The sequence below is a fragment of the Lissotriton helveticus genome, chromosome 12 (genome assembly GCF_964261635.1).
Source record: "Lissotriton helveticus chromosome 12, aLisHel1.1, whole genome shotgun sequence".
Lineage (NCBI taxonomy): Eukaryota > Metazoa > Chordata > Amphibia > Caudata > Salamandridae > Lissotriton > Lissotriton helveticus.
In genome coordinates this window covers 877,366,077-877,383,696 of record NC_136073.1, presented here as the reverse complement: position 1 = coordinate 877,383,696, position 17,620 = coordinate 877,366,077, and the positions used below count along the sequence as shown (strand labels likewise).

The 17,620-nt window shown below is 49.2% G+C and overlaps 1 protein-coding gene across 2 annotated transcripts in view; it reads right to left on the bottom strand.

The window, feature by feature from the left end:
- Positions 1 to 17,620, bottom strand: part of FXR2 (FMR1 autosomal homolog 2) — a 352,487-nt gene that overhangs the window by 185,755 nt on the left and 149,112 nt on the right. For both annotated transcript variants that reach the window (XM_078670012.1, XM_078670013.1), the window contains exon 3: positions 8,491 to 8,584. In XM_078670012.1, the coding sequence (XP_078526138.1) occupies positions 8,491 to 8,584 (94 nt within the window). The remainder of the gene's footprint in view (positions 1 to 8,490; positions 8,585 to 17,620) is intronic.

The window sequence follows — 17,620 nt, the reverse complement described above, 5'->3', positions numbered from 1 at the left end:
AAAAGGTCGGTAGTGAAATGGTTTGGTTGACATGGAAATCTGACGCCACCTTCGGAAGGAAGGAGAGATGGGTTCTCACTTTCAAATAAATAAATAAATAAACACAACTCTATTGAGATGGAACACTGTGTATGGTTCTTTTGAGCAGAGGGCTTGAATTTCGCTCACCCTGCGAGCGGAGGTAAAAGCCACTAAGAAGGCTACCTTCTACGTAAGGTGTTGTAGGGTTGCTTTGTGGATAGGCTCAAATTGGGGACCCATCAATTTAGCAAGAACCAAGTTCAGCTCCCATGGAGGTGAAGGATGCCGAACAGGAGGGTAAGACTTTCTTTAGCCCTTATAAAAAGTCCTTTACTACCGGAAGTTGAAAAAAGGACGACTGAGAAGGAGAACGCCTACAGCCCTTAATGGAAGAGAATTTTAGGCCTGCCGTAGCGAAGTGAAGCAGGTATGGTAAAATCACTTTCTCCTGTCCCTTGGTAGGATTACAATTATTCTGCACACACCATAAATTAAAACATTTCCATTTACAAGCATAGGAGTGTCTTGTGGAGTGTCTTCGAGCTTCTTTCAAGATGGTCATGCAGTCTTGAGGAAGTACTAAATTACCATACTGGGGGACTTCAGGAGCCATGCTGCCAAGCTCAGTGAGGGAAGGTTGGGATGATGAATGCTCCCGTTCATCTTGGACATCAGGTCCGGTCTGCACTGCAGTCTCCTGTGTGGTCATTCTGACAGGTGCAGAAGGTCCGGGTACCACCACTGTCTTGGCCAGTCCGGAGAAATCAGAATTATCCTCATGTCTGAGTGAGAGAGTTTGGTCACCACCAACTACAGTATACATGGGAGAGGTGGAAAGGCGTACACAAATGCCCCATACCAGCTGATCAAAAGGGCATTCCCTTTTGACCTTGGCCGGTAGTACCTTGAGGCGAAATCTCTGCATTTTTTGTTTGTGTCGTCCGCGAACAGATCGATGCTTGGACGACCCCATTCTTGAAAAATGTCTTAGACGACTTAATTGTTTAGAACCCAGTTATGCTGGTCCTCAAAGTGCCGACAGAGCATCTGCCTGTGAATTCTGCTCTCCCAGAAGGTGTATTGCTGTTATCGATAGATTTCTCGCTAAGAGCCAATGCCAGAGAGCCTGAGCCTCCAGCGATAGGGTCCTCGATTGAGTTCCTCCCAGCTTGTTCAGGTAGTATATGTTGGTCGCATTGTCAGTCTGTGCTAGAATGGAATCGGTCTGAATCAAAGGGAGGAAAGAGTTGAGAGGCAGATGCACAGACCTCAGCTGCAGCATGTTGATGTGGTACAACTGCTCTTTTGTTGACCATCAACCTTGAGTCTGGAGGGGCCCCATGTGAGCGCCCCAACCCTGAAGGGAGGCATCCGTGATCAATGATTGGGAGGGAGGTGCCTGATGGAATGGAATCCCTACCAGTAGATTCTCCTGCTGCATCCACCATGGGATTGATGCTCTGGCTGCTACTGACCGTTGTATCCTGTCGTCCCACTGAGCCGTTCTTTGATCCCATGTGTCCTCCAGATCCTGTTGTAAAGGACGCATTCTCAGCCTGGCATTGGGGACAAGAAAAATGCAGGATGCCATCGACCCTAGGAGAGATGCAATCTGACGGACCGACGGAAAGTTGGTGCTTAAAGTTGGCTTGATTTTCAGTACTATAGAGAACAGTCTCTCCTCCGAAGGAAACACTTTTCCTATTGCGGAGTCTACTGTCTCACCCAGCTAATGAATTCTTTGTGTGGGTTGCAGAGTCGATTTTTCAAAGTTGACATGGAGACTGTTGGAAATGATTCCTCACGCTCTGGGGGGAGGGACCTTTCAGAAGCCAGTCGTCCAGATAGGGGTACACAAAGATGCCTCTGCTTCGTAGAGCGGCTGTCACTACTGCCATGCACTTTGTGAACGATCGGGGAGCTGATTTCAACCCGAAGGGCAGCACTTTGAACTGATAATGGGACAATCCCACCAGAAACCATAGGAACTTCCTGTAATGAGGACTGACCGGGACATGAAAGTATGCATCTTACAGATCCAGCGAACCCATCCAATCTCCCTGTTTGCCAGAAGGCATGATGTAGGGGAAGTTATCTGTGGCTGGGAAGTAAAATGGGTAGGAAGTACTGTGAAGAGAAGCCCAATTTTGATGGAGTGTTGCCCATTCAGCTGCTCTATAGCTTGAAGTTATTTGCCTTTCAGTGTATGCATGACCGCAAGGAGAACAGAATAAGTACACAAAAACAGGACGACTAGCTAGACGGTGTGAAATGTGGAACGTAGCAGTGAAGCAATAAAGGAAAAGAGCCAACGTCTGGGACATAAGTAGCTGCTTGAACACTGCTGATGGATTCCTCTTGTGGGATGAGGTACAGCACAAGGCAGAAAACCAGAAATCAGTAAGATTCCCCTAAAGCAAGTTCTTCTGCGGCAAGGAGTGAAGAATAAGTCTCTTAACTGATTTACCGACTAAGTGGTCACAAAAAAGACTTCAAGTAGGACCGCACAGGGGTTTGGATACTGCCACTTTATGGCTTCTAGACCAGTATCACACACAATGCCCGCACCAGCCAGTCCCTCAGATGTAGCTGAAGCTCTGGAGAAGACCATGAACTAGGATAGGTGGCCCAACAAGACAATTCTGTGGCATTCCTGAAAGATGTTTTCCAAACTAAATTAACACTTGCAAAGGAAAGAACATTTCCAGAGATATGGTCCGTCAGAATCATAAGGATTCTGCCTGCGAGTACACTGCCACCCCCTTTTTGGCCTTCCTTTAGCCCATGGGCCTGCTTTTATCGATTGCTTTGCCGCTGCCACACTACTCGGAAGCCTCTGAACTTTCTGGTTAGGCCCTGTGCCTCGAGGTCTCCACTGGCAATTACCTCTCTGCTGTGAGATCCCTTTCCTTCCTGTCAAGTAATCTACTGCGCCCCGAAGACATGCTTCCTTTCCTTCTCCCCTAATGCCCCCGGCACGCAATTTCAACGATGTGTGAGGGGCTGGGTCGTGTTTGGGTCATGTTTGATCTATTCAACGCCGGTCCCAGCAACTACCAGTGTTCTCTGCATGTAGTCCCTACCTGCATCCCCCCTCGCTGACATCTGCGGAATAAAGCGCAGTCTGACCCTTGCTTCGGCCATCAGGACATGAGGTACCCCTTCTGCCACAAATACTCTATTTACACTAATTAGGACCTCATCCGCGAATTACTGTCATGGTATACACATCTCTACACCCAATGGGTGGTGTGGCCAAGACGTTAAGAGATGGAGGCGTCAGCCGATATCACTCTGCTCCGGCGACTATCTTGACAAATCAGCCTGATATAGGGGCTGCAACAATATTCAGGGAAGAGCGGACTGTACCCTGGTGCCCTCAGACAGCTGTTGCAATCGGAACATGGCCGGGGAAGGCGGATTTTTTTTGCATGGTGCACAGCGGATTGCTGGCAAGAGCGGTCAATCGCCCCCTACAATTGGAAACGGGAATGCAAGATTGCACTCAAAATACTGGAAACAGAGTTTTGGGGGGCTCTTAAGATTGTTTCGTAGCCTTTCACTGGTAGCTGGGATTTAACAGATTGACCTGTACCCCTTGAGTAAAGTCAACGGAGAACATGGGGAAATTGAGGATTAAAGAGAAGGGGGAGGCCTCCTTACCCCTATCTGGGTCTTAAGAGAAGGAACCAGTCAGTGAGGAAGACTCAATACACTCGCACTTGGGCAAAGTGTTGGCGGCTATTGCAGACACGAAGGCCACATTGCAACAAGATATAGAAGCTGTGGCCTACTGCAGGCAGAACATCGCAAGCTTGTAGAAAAAGTGAAACGGGCAGTAGGCAAATCTTTAACAGCAACAGGAAGCAACCTCCAACAGAGTCAGTGATTTCATAAATAGAGCAACCATCTTTGAAAGGCAGGCTGAAGATGCGGAGGGTTTTAACTGCCGAAATACTATCAGAGTGGTTGGGATACCGGAAGGAGAAGAGGATACACACATGGTGGCATTTCAAGACGACTGGCTCCGCAGCACAGTGGCAGTGAGGCAACTTACACAATTTTTCACATTGGAAAGAGAACAGAGGGTGCAGCGGGCAACTGGCACTGGGACAACCCTGTGCCGAGTTGTGGCGTGTCTGCTACACTATAGAGACCGGGACATAATTTTGCAGAGGGCCCATGCTTATGACCCATACATGATGGAGAACAGTAAAACGTCAGTCTTCCAATACTTTACTGCAAAAGCACAGGCCCAAAGGGCATCCTTCCTGGAGGCGAAAAAGGCTTTGCGTAAAGAGGGTTCAAAATGCATTTATGTTCCTGACTTGGCTCCGGCTTATCCTAAATGATACCACCCACTTCTGTTACACAGTGTGGACCTGGCTAGAGACATACAAAGGTGCACACAGTTTCAGAGGCCACACAACCGGCCTGGGAAGACAAACAGAGCTGCGAAGAGGAGGAGATCAAGTAGGAAAGTGGAGGTGGGGTGTGAAGTGTAACAATGCCTACCATGAGCTGTAGATATGAGGAAGTTAAGTTCTTGTCCTGGAATGTGAGAGGGTTGGGTGCTGCAGTGAAACACCACAAGATACATTGATACATTTGCAATAGAGGGGCACACAGTGATGCTGCAGGAGACTCACCTAGTGGCGGCCGAAGGTGTCAGGTTGCGACGTAGATGGTGTGGCCAGTTGTATGCCACCTCATATTTGGCCTTCTCTAGGGGAATGCTAATTTGGATTAAAGCGGGTACCCCATTCAAAGCTGTACACAGTTATTGACCTAGAAGGTTGTTATGTCTTAGTGGAAGGTAGGCTGATGGGCAGGGAGACGACACTAGGCAGCATATATGCCCCAAATCATGGACAGTTCTTGTTCATCCGGTCACTGTCCACGCCTCTCTCCACTGTGGTGCAAGGCGACCTTCAGGTGGGAGGACATTGTAATTTTGCAGCAGATGTGGACTTGGACAGGTCCATGCCCTTACTGGGGAACGGGGAGGTGGGGGGTGCTGGCATCTAAGATATTGCAGCAGTTTTGGGACTGGATGACACCGTAGGAACGGATTGATATTTGGAGAGTACACCATGGCCACACAAGGGACTACTCTTATTATTATCCCCGCTATACTGCCTACATATGCATTTAGATATGTTTATGAGTTCGACACATCTGGGCCCATCATTGATCCAGTCCAAGTACTTAGGTACTTAGGGCGCACATTATCGGCCCATAGACCTCTCCTTTTGTCATGTAGGCTGGAGGCAGTCCCCATGGTGACCCCCACGTGGCGCTAAATGCTGTCTCCCTTGAGGACCCAGTAGGGTGATGTTCTTTCCTCATTCCACATTCCAGGTTCTGTAACCTTGGAATGTGTGGGGAAGGTTGAGTTGTATGTTCCAGAGGTGTCAGTTGCCGGCTGACTCTGGAGAAGATTGTGGTTAATAAAGATGACTCTGAAACCCAACAAGATGTGATATTGAAGAGAGTTCCTTCACTACACCCAGGCTTCAGGGAAACTTTGAAATTGGCTAACCCTGAGTACTTCACTCTTAATCACGGTTACCAAGGCAGTTGCCAACAGACTGTCCTTATTGTTGGACCTGATAACCTCACCCATCTAACCCAGATTTGTCCCACATAGGTCCACCTCCCTCAATTTGAGCACAGTGCTCTCAGTCCTAAACAGGGTTTCGCCAGATGTACCTTTCGCCATCTGCCTTCTAGATGCAGAGAAGGCCGTTGATTCTTTGGAGTGTCCTTTTCTCCATCCAACATTACAGAGATTGGGGGGTCCCTGGGGGAAATTCCCTGACCACGCTTAACACAGTAGCTCGCATACAGGTGAATGGCTCTTTATCCGAGCCTTTCGTCATCTTCATCTCCAGAGGCAATAGGTAGGGATGATCCGTCAACCCTTTTATTCATTATAGCCATGGACCCTTCAAGAAAATCACATACACCGCGGTCTCCATTTTAAACCTAACCTGTTGCTTCTTTCTATGTAGGTGGATGACCAGTGCCTTGAGACTCTCACAGGTGGTGGTCACGCTCAACAAGTACATGATTGATTGACATTCTGCTATTTATTCTGCACCCCTCAGACAACCTGGCTCCCTTAGTGTGAGAAATTATTAGATTCTGTGGCCACTATACGTATTAACTGGGTGAAATCAGAACTATTCCCCCTCACAGAAGCCACAAAACCCTCACCCTTTGAATACCCTCTTACATGGTGCGAAGCCAAGTATTCAGGTATAATTCTACATCGGAACAAAGAACAAGAGGTCCAGCTCAACTACGGTCGGATTTCCATTATTAAAATGGTTGAATTCCGTCGCTTCTTGTATTTGTAAATATTCCCATACGATTGACTAACTCTTTATTTCCCTCACATTGCATAGTCTACATTTGAAAGTGATTAGGCTGGTCGCTGGCCCTGGATCAACTGGGACACTTATCTTGCTCTACGATCGAGAGGGTTTGCAGTCCCTGATTTCCAGACATTTCCTGGTGGCTCAGGCCCAGTTTGCATACTATTAGTACCACCCAGATGCTTGCTTGCCTTACGCTAAACCAGAGCGTGATTTGATGGGTGCGACTGCCATGGCAGCTCTATTACTGCAGGGCCTCAAGTTAGACCTGCTTTGATATTCAGATATTGTCTACCACATGTTTGGTCTGGAGGAAACTCAGTAGGATTCTGGGCAACAACTTTTTGTTGTCCCCTGGGCTTACTCTCACAAAATCTGTGGCTACCTTTGATACTCAAAAGAAATTGTCCAACATATATTGACATGAGATGAACTTCACACGATGGGCAACTTGTTTCCAGATGGGCATGGGCTTTCCCATGAAGATGATACTAGGTTCACGAACGCCACCTATATAGACAAATGTATACTTTGTCGACTGCAGGGGACACTGTACTCCTGTTTCCCTTCTTATCCCCTGGCTCCCCGCTATTTCACCCCTGTGACAATGTTAATAACAGACACGGAGGGGAGTCACATTGTTGCTAAACTTTATTGTGCCTGCATGGCCCTCAAATGTACAGGTGACAGCAAGGTTAGGATGAGATGGGATCTAGATCTAGGCAATCCTATCTTCGACAATACTGGTCCTACTGCTGTGCACAGACTAAACTGGTATCACCCAATCATGTCTCCACTTTCAGTTTCTGCACAGATCCTACACCACCCCTGCTGGCCTGGCCAAGCTCGACCCTTCTAGGTCCGCTTTAGGCCCTAAATGTAGATTTCCAGAGGCAAACTTTCCCCCCTAATGTAGACCAGTCCTCATATCACCACAATTTGGACTGATGGGTTTAGCACCCTTTCCCACATTATCTCGATTGACTCTCGAGCCGTACCCTTTGTGGCTGACGTCCCAAAGAGTGCCTGCATATCCACCACTATAGCTTTACTATTGGCGAAGAGAGAGAGACAGCACTGCACTGGGGCAGGAGTATCCGCCCCACTGTTAAGGCCTGGCTAGACAGCATGACATACTGCCATATGACGATTGAGGTATACAGCACTTTACAACCCTCCCCACCCAGATAGACTAAAAGATATTTGGTAGCCTCTTCGTGTTGATCTACTCTCTCTGGAACCGAACGCCCAGAGCCAGGACCGCCACTCACCCCACACTGTCCCTATTCTTATCCCACTAGTTATGACCAGGCTCAATGATTATATCTTTTACAATGTTGCAATCACCTCTGTATCGAACTGATGTAACACCACTTGCAATCTGATGTATAGTTTTGCAGTTCTCGCTGTCAATGCTCTCCTTCTTGTGGAAAATGATAATGTTTTTAAAAAAAACTTTTCCCTGCATACTACGTTGTGCATTACTTAATTATCTTCAATGTGTGCCGAATTACTGCTGTGAGTAGCTAAATAAATCCTGAAAGTGTCCAGTGAATTCCTCAAACCAATGCCACATAAGATTTAATGTTCACCATGTGTTTATCCCAGCCCAGCATGCACCATTGCCTTGCCTGCCAGGTGTCTATCATCCCTCATTCACTTCCAGAGCCCTTTACACCCATTGCTGCTGTTGAGTGGACTTTGGCATGCTCTTAGAGCAGCGCTAATTTCAAAGACAATAATATAACCATTTCATTTATGTAAGTAAGGGAGTAAAAAGATCACCAGCATCAACTTATTAGAAGACTAGAACAGGCTAGTCCCTCTAGACAACAAAGCAGCAATGCTTCAAACAGGCGCATTTCTTTTTTATGAAAATCTCACAGGTCCTCAGTAACTTGAGGGAAGAGTTCAACTGAAGGCGCAAGCAGAATATTCTTGGTATCTTAGGCTGGCTAGAAGTCTGATGTGATCCTAAGGGGGTTTACCCAGAGAATTAAAAGGCCTTAATTTTAGTACATTTGAGCGGTTTTAAGGATGACCTAGCATTCTCAGCAGTTAACATGTTCAAGTTGGATTTGTCCCTTACCTCAACCTCATCGCCCTCTGTGACATCTTTATTGTAATCTGCTGGAGGAGGCAACCGCACATCACTGAATGGGATCTGTCTCTCGGGCTGCCAGCTGCAATGAAAAGGGCATTTACAATAAATCAATCAAGAGCAAAGCATGCCTACATGCAGAGCAAAGAAAACATCAGTATATACAGTGTGTGGTAACCCACACAAGAGAATTCCTCCATGCCTTTCCAATTGATGTAAACAGACACTAGGGAGGAATACAGAACTGGTGTATGCCCAGCTAGAACACAAAGCACTTAGAAATCAGACAAAAGAACCTAGTCAATATATAGTTGTTGCTGGTCTTCAACTATAGGACCCTCCTTTTAACATACAAATTCAATGTGGTCACATATCCATGTAGCAAAGCAGTGGTACTCCACCAAGAGCTATAGTCTGTGCCTCTTAATCCAGAGGAATCATTGTGTCAGTATTTACCAGTGTGCACATACTCATTAGGAATCTGGTCTGTACAAATGATTTAGTGATGAAGCATGCCTGTTTAGAAGGAAATAAGGACATCTCATAAGTGATTACCTCACTATAATGGTCCACCCGCCATGACAGTGATATCTCTGCATTGCTTCGATGCTTTAATTCCACTGAACTCAATCTCCAAGTCCATGGGAGATGCTTCACATTATAACACTGTGGCTGTGTGTTATGAGATGATTTGCTAAGGTGGTGGCACTATCACAGTTCAGGTGCTCAGGCCTATTTAATTGCACCCCTAGAGAGGAAACTCCCAGCAGGTGAAAGTCAATCGCATCGTTCTTATCTAGGAGCCAAAGCAAAGCATTGAGTGTGGAATATTGATTTATTATGTGATGTTTGTTGTGTGTGTTTTAATTTCGATTGGTGCCCATTTGGAGAGCAAAAGTATAAAGCCACACAAAATTATTGTTCCTCTACAGGCTGTGTTTCAACCAGAGAGGACAAGACAGCTAGAGGTTTTCTGCACTCGTGATTTGCTCCAAAAACACGATTTACCCGATGGGTGCTTCTTCCATCATTTAGAGTAGGCTTCCTCTGCGTCAGTGGTGATGCTGTCATTATTCTGATTGGCTCAATTTGAAGTCATAATATAGACAAACCACCCGCCTGGCCTTAGACTACCGGGACCAGGAGGGCATGAAAACAGGGGACAATGAGGTAAGACTCCCTTCTCTCAGGAGTGGGAGAATTCTTTCAAATTTAAACAAGGTAGAATGATGGGTTTGGCTTCCACCTGTGCCTAAAATGTTGGCTGTATAGTTGCCCCCCCCCCCCATCATCTGGACTTTGAAGAGACCCTTCACATCACTGCTAATTCAGGACACTGGCAGAAGTAGAACCACTGCTGATGGTTGTACCCTCTCAAGACTGGGACCAGGCCTTTATTCATGAAAACCCTGCTGCAGGAAGTTTAGATTGAGAGATTGTGCTGGGCGCCATGACAAGAAGATGATCTAACTTTTGACTACTGTGTTGTAGAGCTGGAGAGACTTTCTTGCTTCATAACTGGTGAGCCTGCACTGTTACAGACAGGACCTGTACTCTTAGGATAGGTGTATCGACCACTTCACTGTAGGACCCAGCATGGGGCCAGGTTCCATTTGTCCCAATTCTCAAACAGTTTGCATACAAAAGATGCACCATGCCAACTAGGATAGTGCTCCCTAGGGCCCAACCTAGTGACTCCTAGAGGGACAGGGATGGGCAAAATGAAAAATGGGGAACCAGACTATACCAAACTAGATTTTTCAATGCAATTTAGTTGACATAGTAGGTTATAAAACAATCACAATTACACAAGTAATGAAACATTGATTTGCAAGCAATGACATTTCTGGGGGTTGTTTTGCTGGAGAACACAGCTTAATTTTTAGGTCGAGGGACTGTCGCTTCTCACTGCGAAGCAGTGAGGGGCGGAGTCCCGAAGAATTAATGTCTTTGAGTTAGGGGCTTTGAACCCGCCTCTCTCCTCCATTCTCCTCCACCATTGGCTGGCTTCCTAAACGGAGGCCAGCCATTGGAGGAGAATGGAGTCACTCCAATAAAGCCCCATCTCTTTCGTATTCGGGGGCGTGTTTTTTTCGTTCTTTAGCCCTGTGACGTCACCCGTCACTCAGAACCCAAAAAAACACGCCCCCGAATCCGAAATTTGCGGAGCTTTGAGGCAGCCATTTCTGCCCGACCACCGCCGCCGCAAGAAGTCCCGGCGTGGGGATCCCCCCATCGGGTGCTCACCCCGCTGTATATTTAAATTAAAGAGGGAGCCTACCCCTCATCAGCCCCGCATTACCGCCGCAGCCCAGGACACCAAAAAATCGCCGCTGCCGGCCCGGGGATCCTCTGAGAGGCGCTGTGCCAGCCTCCAAACTCCAGGGACGTGCTGCAATTGGTTACCGCAGCCGCGACCCGGAAGTACAGTGGGTGAGGCAGGAAGCGGACGGGAGGTCTCCCCGTGCTCCTGCTCGGCAAGGAGAAGAAGCCCGTCCCCAGCCGCCGCCGACCGGAGAAGCCCAGCAGCCCTGCCCGCGGCAGAGAGGAGCCGCCGCCTCCCCAAACAGCCGGTGAGTTGTAGTTTGCCAGAGGGTGGTTGAAGGCCGGGGTCCGGTCTGAGATGCTGCCCGACGGTTCCGGTGTGTGAAGCCTTTCTGAAGCGTGTTCCCGCGCCTCGCCACACCAGCCCGAAGCATCCCGGCCACGGCGCCTCTCGCCGCCAGTGACGGTGCGGATGAACCGAAAGGCGGCGACAGCTGCAGCGCTATTGTCTACGGGATTACGTTAATAGTTTATACACCATCAAGCTATTCAAAGACTTTGGGCGGCCGTTCTAAGTGGAACTCAGGAGACGCGAGAGTGACGGTACTACAGACCGGGTTGTTCTCGAGGGCGGATGGTGAATCAGAAGCTGCTGCGAAGCGGAGTTAGAGTCCAGTCAACCCAGGCCGCCTTGGATAAAAATCTTTACACCAACACCAGTCCGGTTTACGCAGGCGGTCGGTGTTTAAGGTGACTCACCAGATCAGATAGAAACTGTCTTTTAAACTTCACTGCCCATCTGTTAGGTTGTAAATCTGACATGCTAACATCGCATTCGTCAACGCTCTTGGCAGCTGGAGGGATGGTTGGTAATGAGGGCACACCTGCCAGAGGGGTAGCATCGATGCCACTGCGGCGAAGGTCACTCGCCGCGGCCTCTCCTTCTGTGCCCTCGCCGATCTCGCAAGCCACATCTGCCCTTCCTGTCGGCTTCTCGCTCTCTCTGCTGTGGTTTCCCCCGCCTCTCGCTTCCCTTCTGAGCCCCCTGTATGTGTAGCGCTCTCCCCTCCGCCCTTGCTTCCTTCACCCCTCTGTCTGGTTCCACTACTGATCCCGTTTGCACATCTCCCTCCTGCTGCCCTGTTTTCCATCAGACCCTCTATTCTGCTCCACTTCTGACCCTGTGTGTGTGTACATCTCCCTCCCCTAGGTTATGTCTCCCCCTCGCTATCTTGCTCCACGCCTGGCCCCCATGCATGTCACTTTATGCTCGTTTCCGTCTCCTCCCTCGCTTTCTTCTCCCACTTCTGAACACCTGTGTATCTCTCTCTGCCCTGTCTCTCTCTCTCCCCTGTCGCTCTCTCCCCTTATGACCTCCATGTGTGTCTCCCCCTCTGGCCTTGTTACCCTCCCACTCCCTATCTCGCTCCACTTCCCTGTGTGTCTCTCTCTGCCCTTGTTTTAAATACATTCTCACAACGGGTTTACTAAATGGAAAGGGATACAATCTTTATAGCTCATCACACACGCCTCAATGAGGCATGGCACCACTATCCAGAGCTGCAAGACCAGGTCTAGATTCCCCACGGAAAATGCGGTTTCTTCAGATCCATTGCATTCTGCTCATAATGAGTGTGAACCTGAAAGCCTGTCTCCCTCCCAGGGCTAGCCTGTCTTAAAGGAACCCCGAATTACTTCATGTCTGTAACACGCTGCATCCTTGCAGGGGTCTCACGTCACTGTTAGACCATTATGGATGGGGCAAACACGAAGCCAGTGACGATGGGCCCAACCATCAAAAGAGTTCCCGCCTCCCTGCAGGCCAGTGTGCCTCTGCTCATTAACACGCACTAGAATGTGCCACTCCGACACGGCGTAGAGCAGGTTTCCAGCTCTCGTGCATGCAGCCCAGCACCATACACAGTAAACAGAAGCCAGTCACATCAATGGCACGGTGGTTGAATGAAGTGCCAGGCCTGCTGAGGAGATCCGAGTGCAACCAGCAAATCTCAGGATGAAGCCAGAGAGGCAGATTCGATCTTTCATCCTTTCGAGATCGTAAAATGAGGCGCTGCCCAGGTACTCCGACCCAATGAAGGTGAGGGGAGTGTGTTATTACGGCATTTATAAAGCTTTTTGTACAAATGCTGTGAACTGTACGGCTGACCTTTAAAGTGTTGTGGCATTATAGAATGAATGCAGCGATGTGCAGAGCTTCAGAAAGGCGTGGAGGTTGTGCGAGCGAGGAGTTTGCATCGCTTGTATGATGTGAAAGGCACTCACTTTAAAGTACATTTGTGTAAGGCAAAGGCCGGTTGTGTTGAAATTGTATACCAGAACTATTAAAATGCTGCGGCGGCGCGTTTGTTTGATGTAAAGCCCCCCTCCCAAGACTACCAAAGCGGTTTTCAGGCCCTGACGAATGAGACGAGTAAGAGCCGTATTATTGGATAATTGTTGCTCACTGCCAAATGCCATCACATTGTTGTAGATTCCTAATTATACGTTTGTATCTCACCTCCAGACATCCTAGCGCCACCATTTCCTTCTACATTAACGTTTTTCAGTTCAGCTGTGCAAATCCAGCATAGAGTTAAATAATTTCAAGCAAGTGTTATAAACCCCATCCTTTCATTCACAACCGGGTTGTGTCTGTTGTTATCGTGCTGTACCTGTGCTCGATGGTGAAGCTCATGCAACCTGCTTACAGGCTCACTTTCACTGCTCACAGTTTTATGTGCTCCTCGGAGTCTCATGGTGATCACAAATTGTGACAATAGAGACCGTGTTTGCCATAATAAGACAACCCTTTGGACCCACAACAATGTTATTAACGAGTCTCACGAGCCCTGTAAATAAATGTTGAAACAACACAGGTTGAAAATGCAAGAGGGGGAAGGTGGCGGCTCCGGTGCTGGGTGGGCTTGTTGGTACCCTCCTGTTCTGTCTGTTTCCTTCCTTCTTTCCTCATTCCTCATCCTATCCCCCCTGCCCTATTTTGCCCCCGACACCCCCATCAACTCCCCCAAGGAAGAGTTGCTGATAGGGCCTTCTGTCCTTGCATCTAAAGGTTCCTCTGATGTGCCCCCGCACATAAGGGGTTAGGTCAGCTGGTAGAAATTCATAACTTTGCTTGAGGGGGAATGTGGAGGAATTATCATTCTGTTGAATCTTTCATCGGATTTGTTAGGAGAACAGGCTGCTGCCTGTCCCGGAGGCTGGAAGGGGGGTGGGGGCTTTTGGAGCCGGTGATCGTAATTAGTGTGCGGAGTGCATTAATGAGGCTTGTAAATGCATTGTGTAATTTATACAATCTCTATACCCTACAGCGCAACATCACCTCCAGAATCAAGCAAGCATCTCCTCAAAACACCAGTTAAACAGAACTCAGCGCCAACCACAACACCACCACCTCACCATGCCTAAATACCACCACAGCCTCACTATGGACTACAATAGCATCACTCAACACCACCTCAACATCAAAGCACCACCTCAACTTTAGTGTGTGTGCGTGGCTCTGTCTGTGCGTGTGTGTGTGTGTGTGTGTATATACATAGCTCTGTCGGTGTGTGTGTGTGTGTGTACGTGTATCTGTGTGTGTGTGTGTGTGTGTACGTGTATCGGTCTGTGTGTGTGTGTACGTGTACCGGTCTGTGTGTGTGTGTGTGTGTACGTGTATCGGTCTGTGTGTGTGTGTGTACGTGTATCTGTGTGTGTGTGTGTGTGTGTACGTGTATCTGTCTGTGTGTGTGTGTGTGTACGTGTATCTGTGTGTGTGTGTGTGTGTGTACGTGTATCTGTCTGTGTGTGTGTGTGTGTACGTGTATCTGTCTGTGTGTGTGTGTGTGTACGTGTATCTGTCTGTGTGTGTGTACGTGTATCTGTCTGTGTGTGTGTACGTGTATCTGTCTGTGTGTGTGTACGTGTATCTGTCTGTGTGTGTGTGTGTGTGTGTGTACGTGTATCTGTCTGTGTGCGTGGCTGTCTGTGTGCGTGGCTGTCTGTGTGCGTGGCTGTCTGTGTGCGTGGCTGTCTGTGTGCGTGGCTGTCTGTGTGCGTGGCTGTCTGTGTGCGTGGCTGTCTGTGTGCGTGGCTGTCTGTGTGCGTGGCTGTCTGTGTGCGTGGCTGTCTGTGTGCGTGGCTGTCTGTGTGCGTGGCTGTCTGTGTGCGTGGCTGTCTGTGTGCGTGGCTGTCTGTGTGCGTGGCTGTCTGTGTGCGTGGCTGTCTGTGTGCGTGGCTGTCTGTGTGCGTGGCTGTCTGTGTGCGTGGCTGTCTGTGTGCGTGGCTGTCTGTGTGCGTGGCTGTCTGTGTGCGTGGCTGTCTGTGTGCGTGGCTGTCTGTGTGCGTGGCTGTCTGTGTGCGTGGCTGTCTGTGTGCGTGGCTGTCTGTGTGCGTGGCTGTCTGTGTGCGTGGCTGTCTGTGTGCGTGGCTGTCTGTGTGCGTGGCTGTCTGTGTGCGTGGCTGTCTGTGTGCGTGGCTGTCTGTGTGCGTGGCTGTCTGTGTGCGTGGCTGTCTGTGTGCGTGGCTGTCTGTGTGCGTGGCTGTCTGTGTGCGTGGCTGTCTGTGTGCGTGGCTGTCTGTGTGCGTGGCTGTCTGTGTGCGTGGCTGTCTGTGTGCGTGGCTGTCTGTGTGCGTGGCTGTCTGTGTGCGTGGCTGTCTGTGTGCGTGGCTGTCTGTGTGCGTGGCTGTCTGTGTGCGTGGCTGTCTGTGTGCGTGGCTGTCTGTGTGCGTGGCTGTCTGTGTGCGTGGCTGTCTGTGTGCGTGGCTGTCTGTGTGCGTGGCTGTCTGTGTGCGTGGCTGTCTGTGTGCGTGGCTGTCTGTGTGCGTGGCTGTCTGTGTGCGTGGCTGTCTGTGTGCGTGGCTGTCTGTGTGCGTGGCTGTCTGTGTGCGTGGCTGTCTGTGTGCGTGGCTGTCTGTGTGCGTGGCTGTCTGTGTGCGTGGCTGTCTGTGTGCGTGGCTGTCTGTGTGCGTGGCTGTCTGTGTGCGTGGCTGTCTGTGTGCGTGGCTGTCTGTGTGCGTGGCTGTCTGTGTGCGTGGCTGTCTGTGTGCGTGGCTGTCTGTGTGCGTGGCTGTCTGTGTGCGTGGCTGTCTGTGTGCGTGGCTGTCTGTGTGCGTGGCTGTCTGTGTGCGTGGCTGTCTGTGTGCGTGGCTGTCTGTGTGCGTGGCTGTCTGTGTGCGTGGCTGTCTGTGTGCGTGGCTGTCTGTGTGCGTGGCTGTCTGTGTGCGTGGCTGTCTGTGTGCGTGGCTGTCTGTGTGCGTGGCTGTCTGTGTGCGTGGCTGTCTGTGTGCGTGGCTGTCTGTGTGCGTGGCTGTCTGTGTGCGTGGCTGTCTGTGTGCGTGGCTGTCTGTGTGCGTGGCTGTCTGTGTGCGTGGCTGTCTGTGTGCGTGGCTGTCTGTGTGCGTGGCTGTCTGTGTGCGTGGCTGTCTGTGTGCGTGGCTGTCTGTGTGCGTGGCTGTCTGTGTGCGTGGCTGTCTGTGTGCGTGGCTGTCTGTGTGCGTGGCTGTCTGTGTGCGTGGCTGTCTGTGTGCGTGGCTGTCTGTGTGCGTGGCTGTCTGTGTGCGTGGCTGTCTGTGTGCGTGGCTGTCTGTGTGTGTGGCTGTCTGTGTGTGTGGCTGTCTGTGTGTGTGGCTGTCTGTGTGTGTGGCTGTCTGTGTGTGTGGCTGTCTGTGTGTGTGGCTGTCTGTGTGTGTGGCTGTCTGTGTGTGTGGCTGTCTGTGTGTGTGGCTGTCTGTGTGTGTGGCTGTCTGTGTGTGTGGCTGTCTGTGTGTGTGGCTGTCTGTGTGTGTGGCTGTCTGTGTGTGTGGCTGTCTGTGTGTGTGGCTCTTTGTCCGCGAATACTCTCTACTACTCTCTAATGCTCACCTATTGCCATTGTAAATGACAATACCATTTATTTATGTTTTTTTTTTTTTAAATGAATACAAATTTCATGAGCAATGCCAATAGCTCTACCTTTAATAATGCCGAAACCATTGCATTGTAAATGCTTGTTTATATACGACATACAAAGTGTCTGACCTACTGGTTAGTAGGTTGTGTACTGGAGGGCACCATCCAATCAGGCATCGCTCTGCTACTGAAAATGTTCATGAGGACCGTGACTAGCCGCACTATACATACCAAATGGAATATTAGGAGTGCTATTTAACAGACACCACTATAGCCCTTTAAGCTCTACATATAATGAAAGCTTTGAGTTGTGGTTGGTGGACCCCCAAGGTCCGGTTTAAAGTAGGATACAACGAAGAATCTGCATTGATTGCGTTTCCCCTGCACTAGGCATACCCTTACCACAAGAAAATCTTGACCAAGATTGACAGTTAAAGATTCGGGCCCCTAATGTTTCACATACAGAGAAACGTCAGAGAATGGTGTCTCCTGTTCACAACTCTTGAGTCCCAATAGGTCCTTAACTGGACTCAAACTGGGTCTGACTAAAGAAATATTACCAAGATCCCGGGAAGTCATCTGGCCTGGACACCGACGTTGGGCCCACTAGCCCATTTACTTTATTTATTTATTTTATTTAAAGAGTTTTGTATAGTGCGAACGTGACCCTTGGGTATCAGAGTGCTTCACATTTACATGAGGTAGTATAGAGTTACATCTTGTATAGCATACCGATTCATAGTGATATGAAGTAGGTACATTATATAGCAGAATAGTATTAACATAAGAATATACATTGACCTGAGGTAACATTTAGGATGCATTTGATATCAAGGCGTGCTGGCGACCAGTATCAAATGGAAACTCAGACATTTGAGAGTCAGCCCACTGAACTGTCAGTTGCATTCAATGCTACATTTCCCTTCGAGTAAGCCTCAGTTTCTCATCTTCACAATCTGT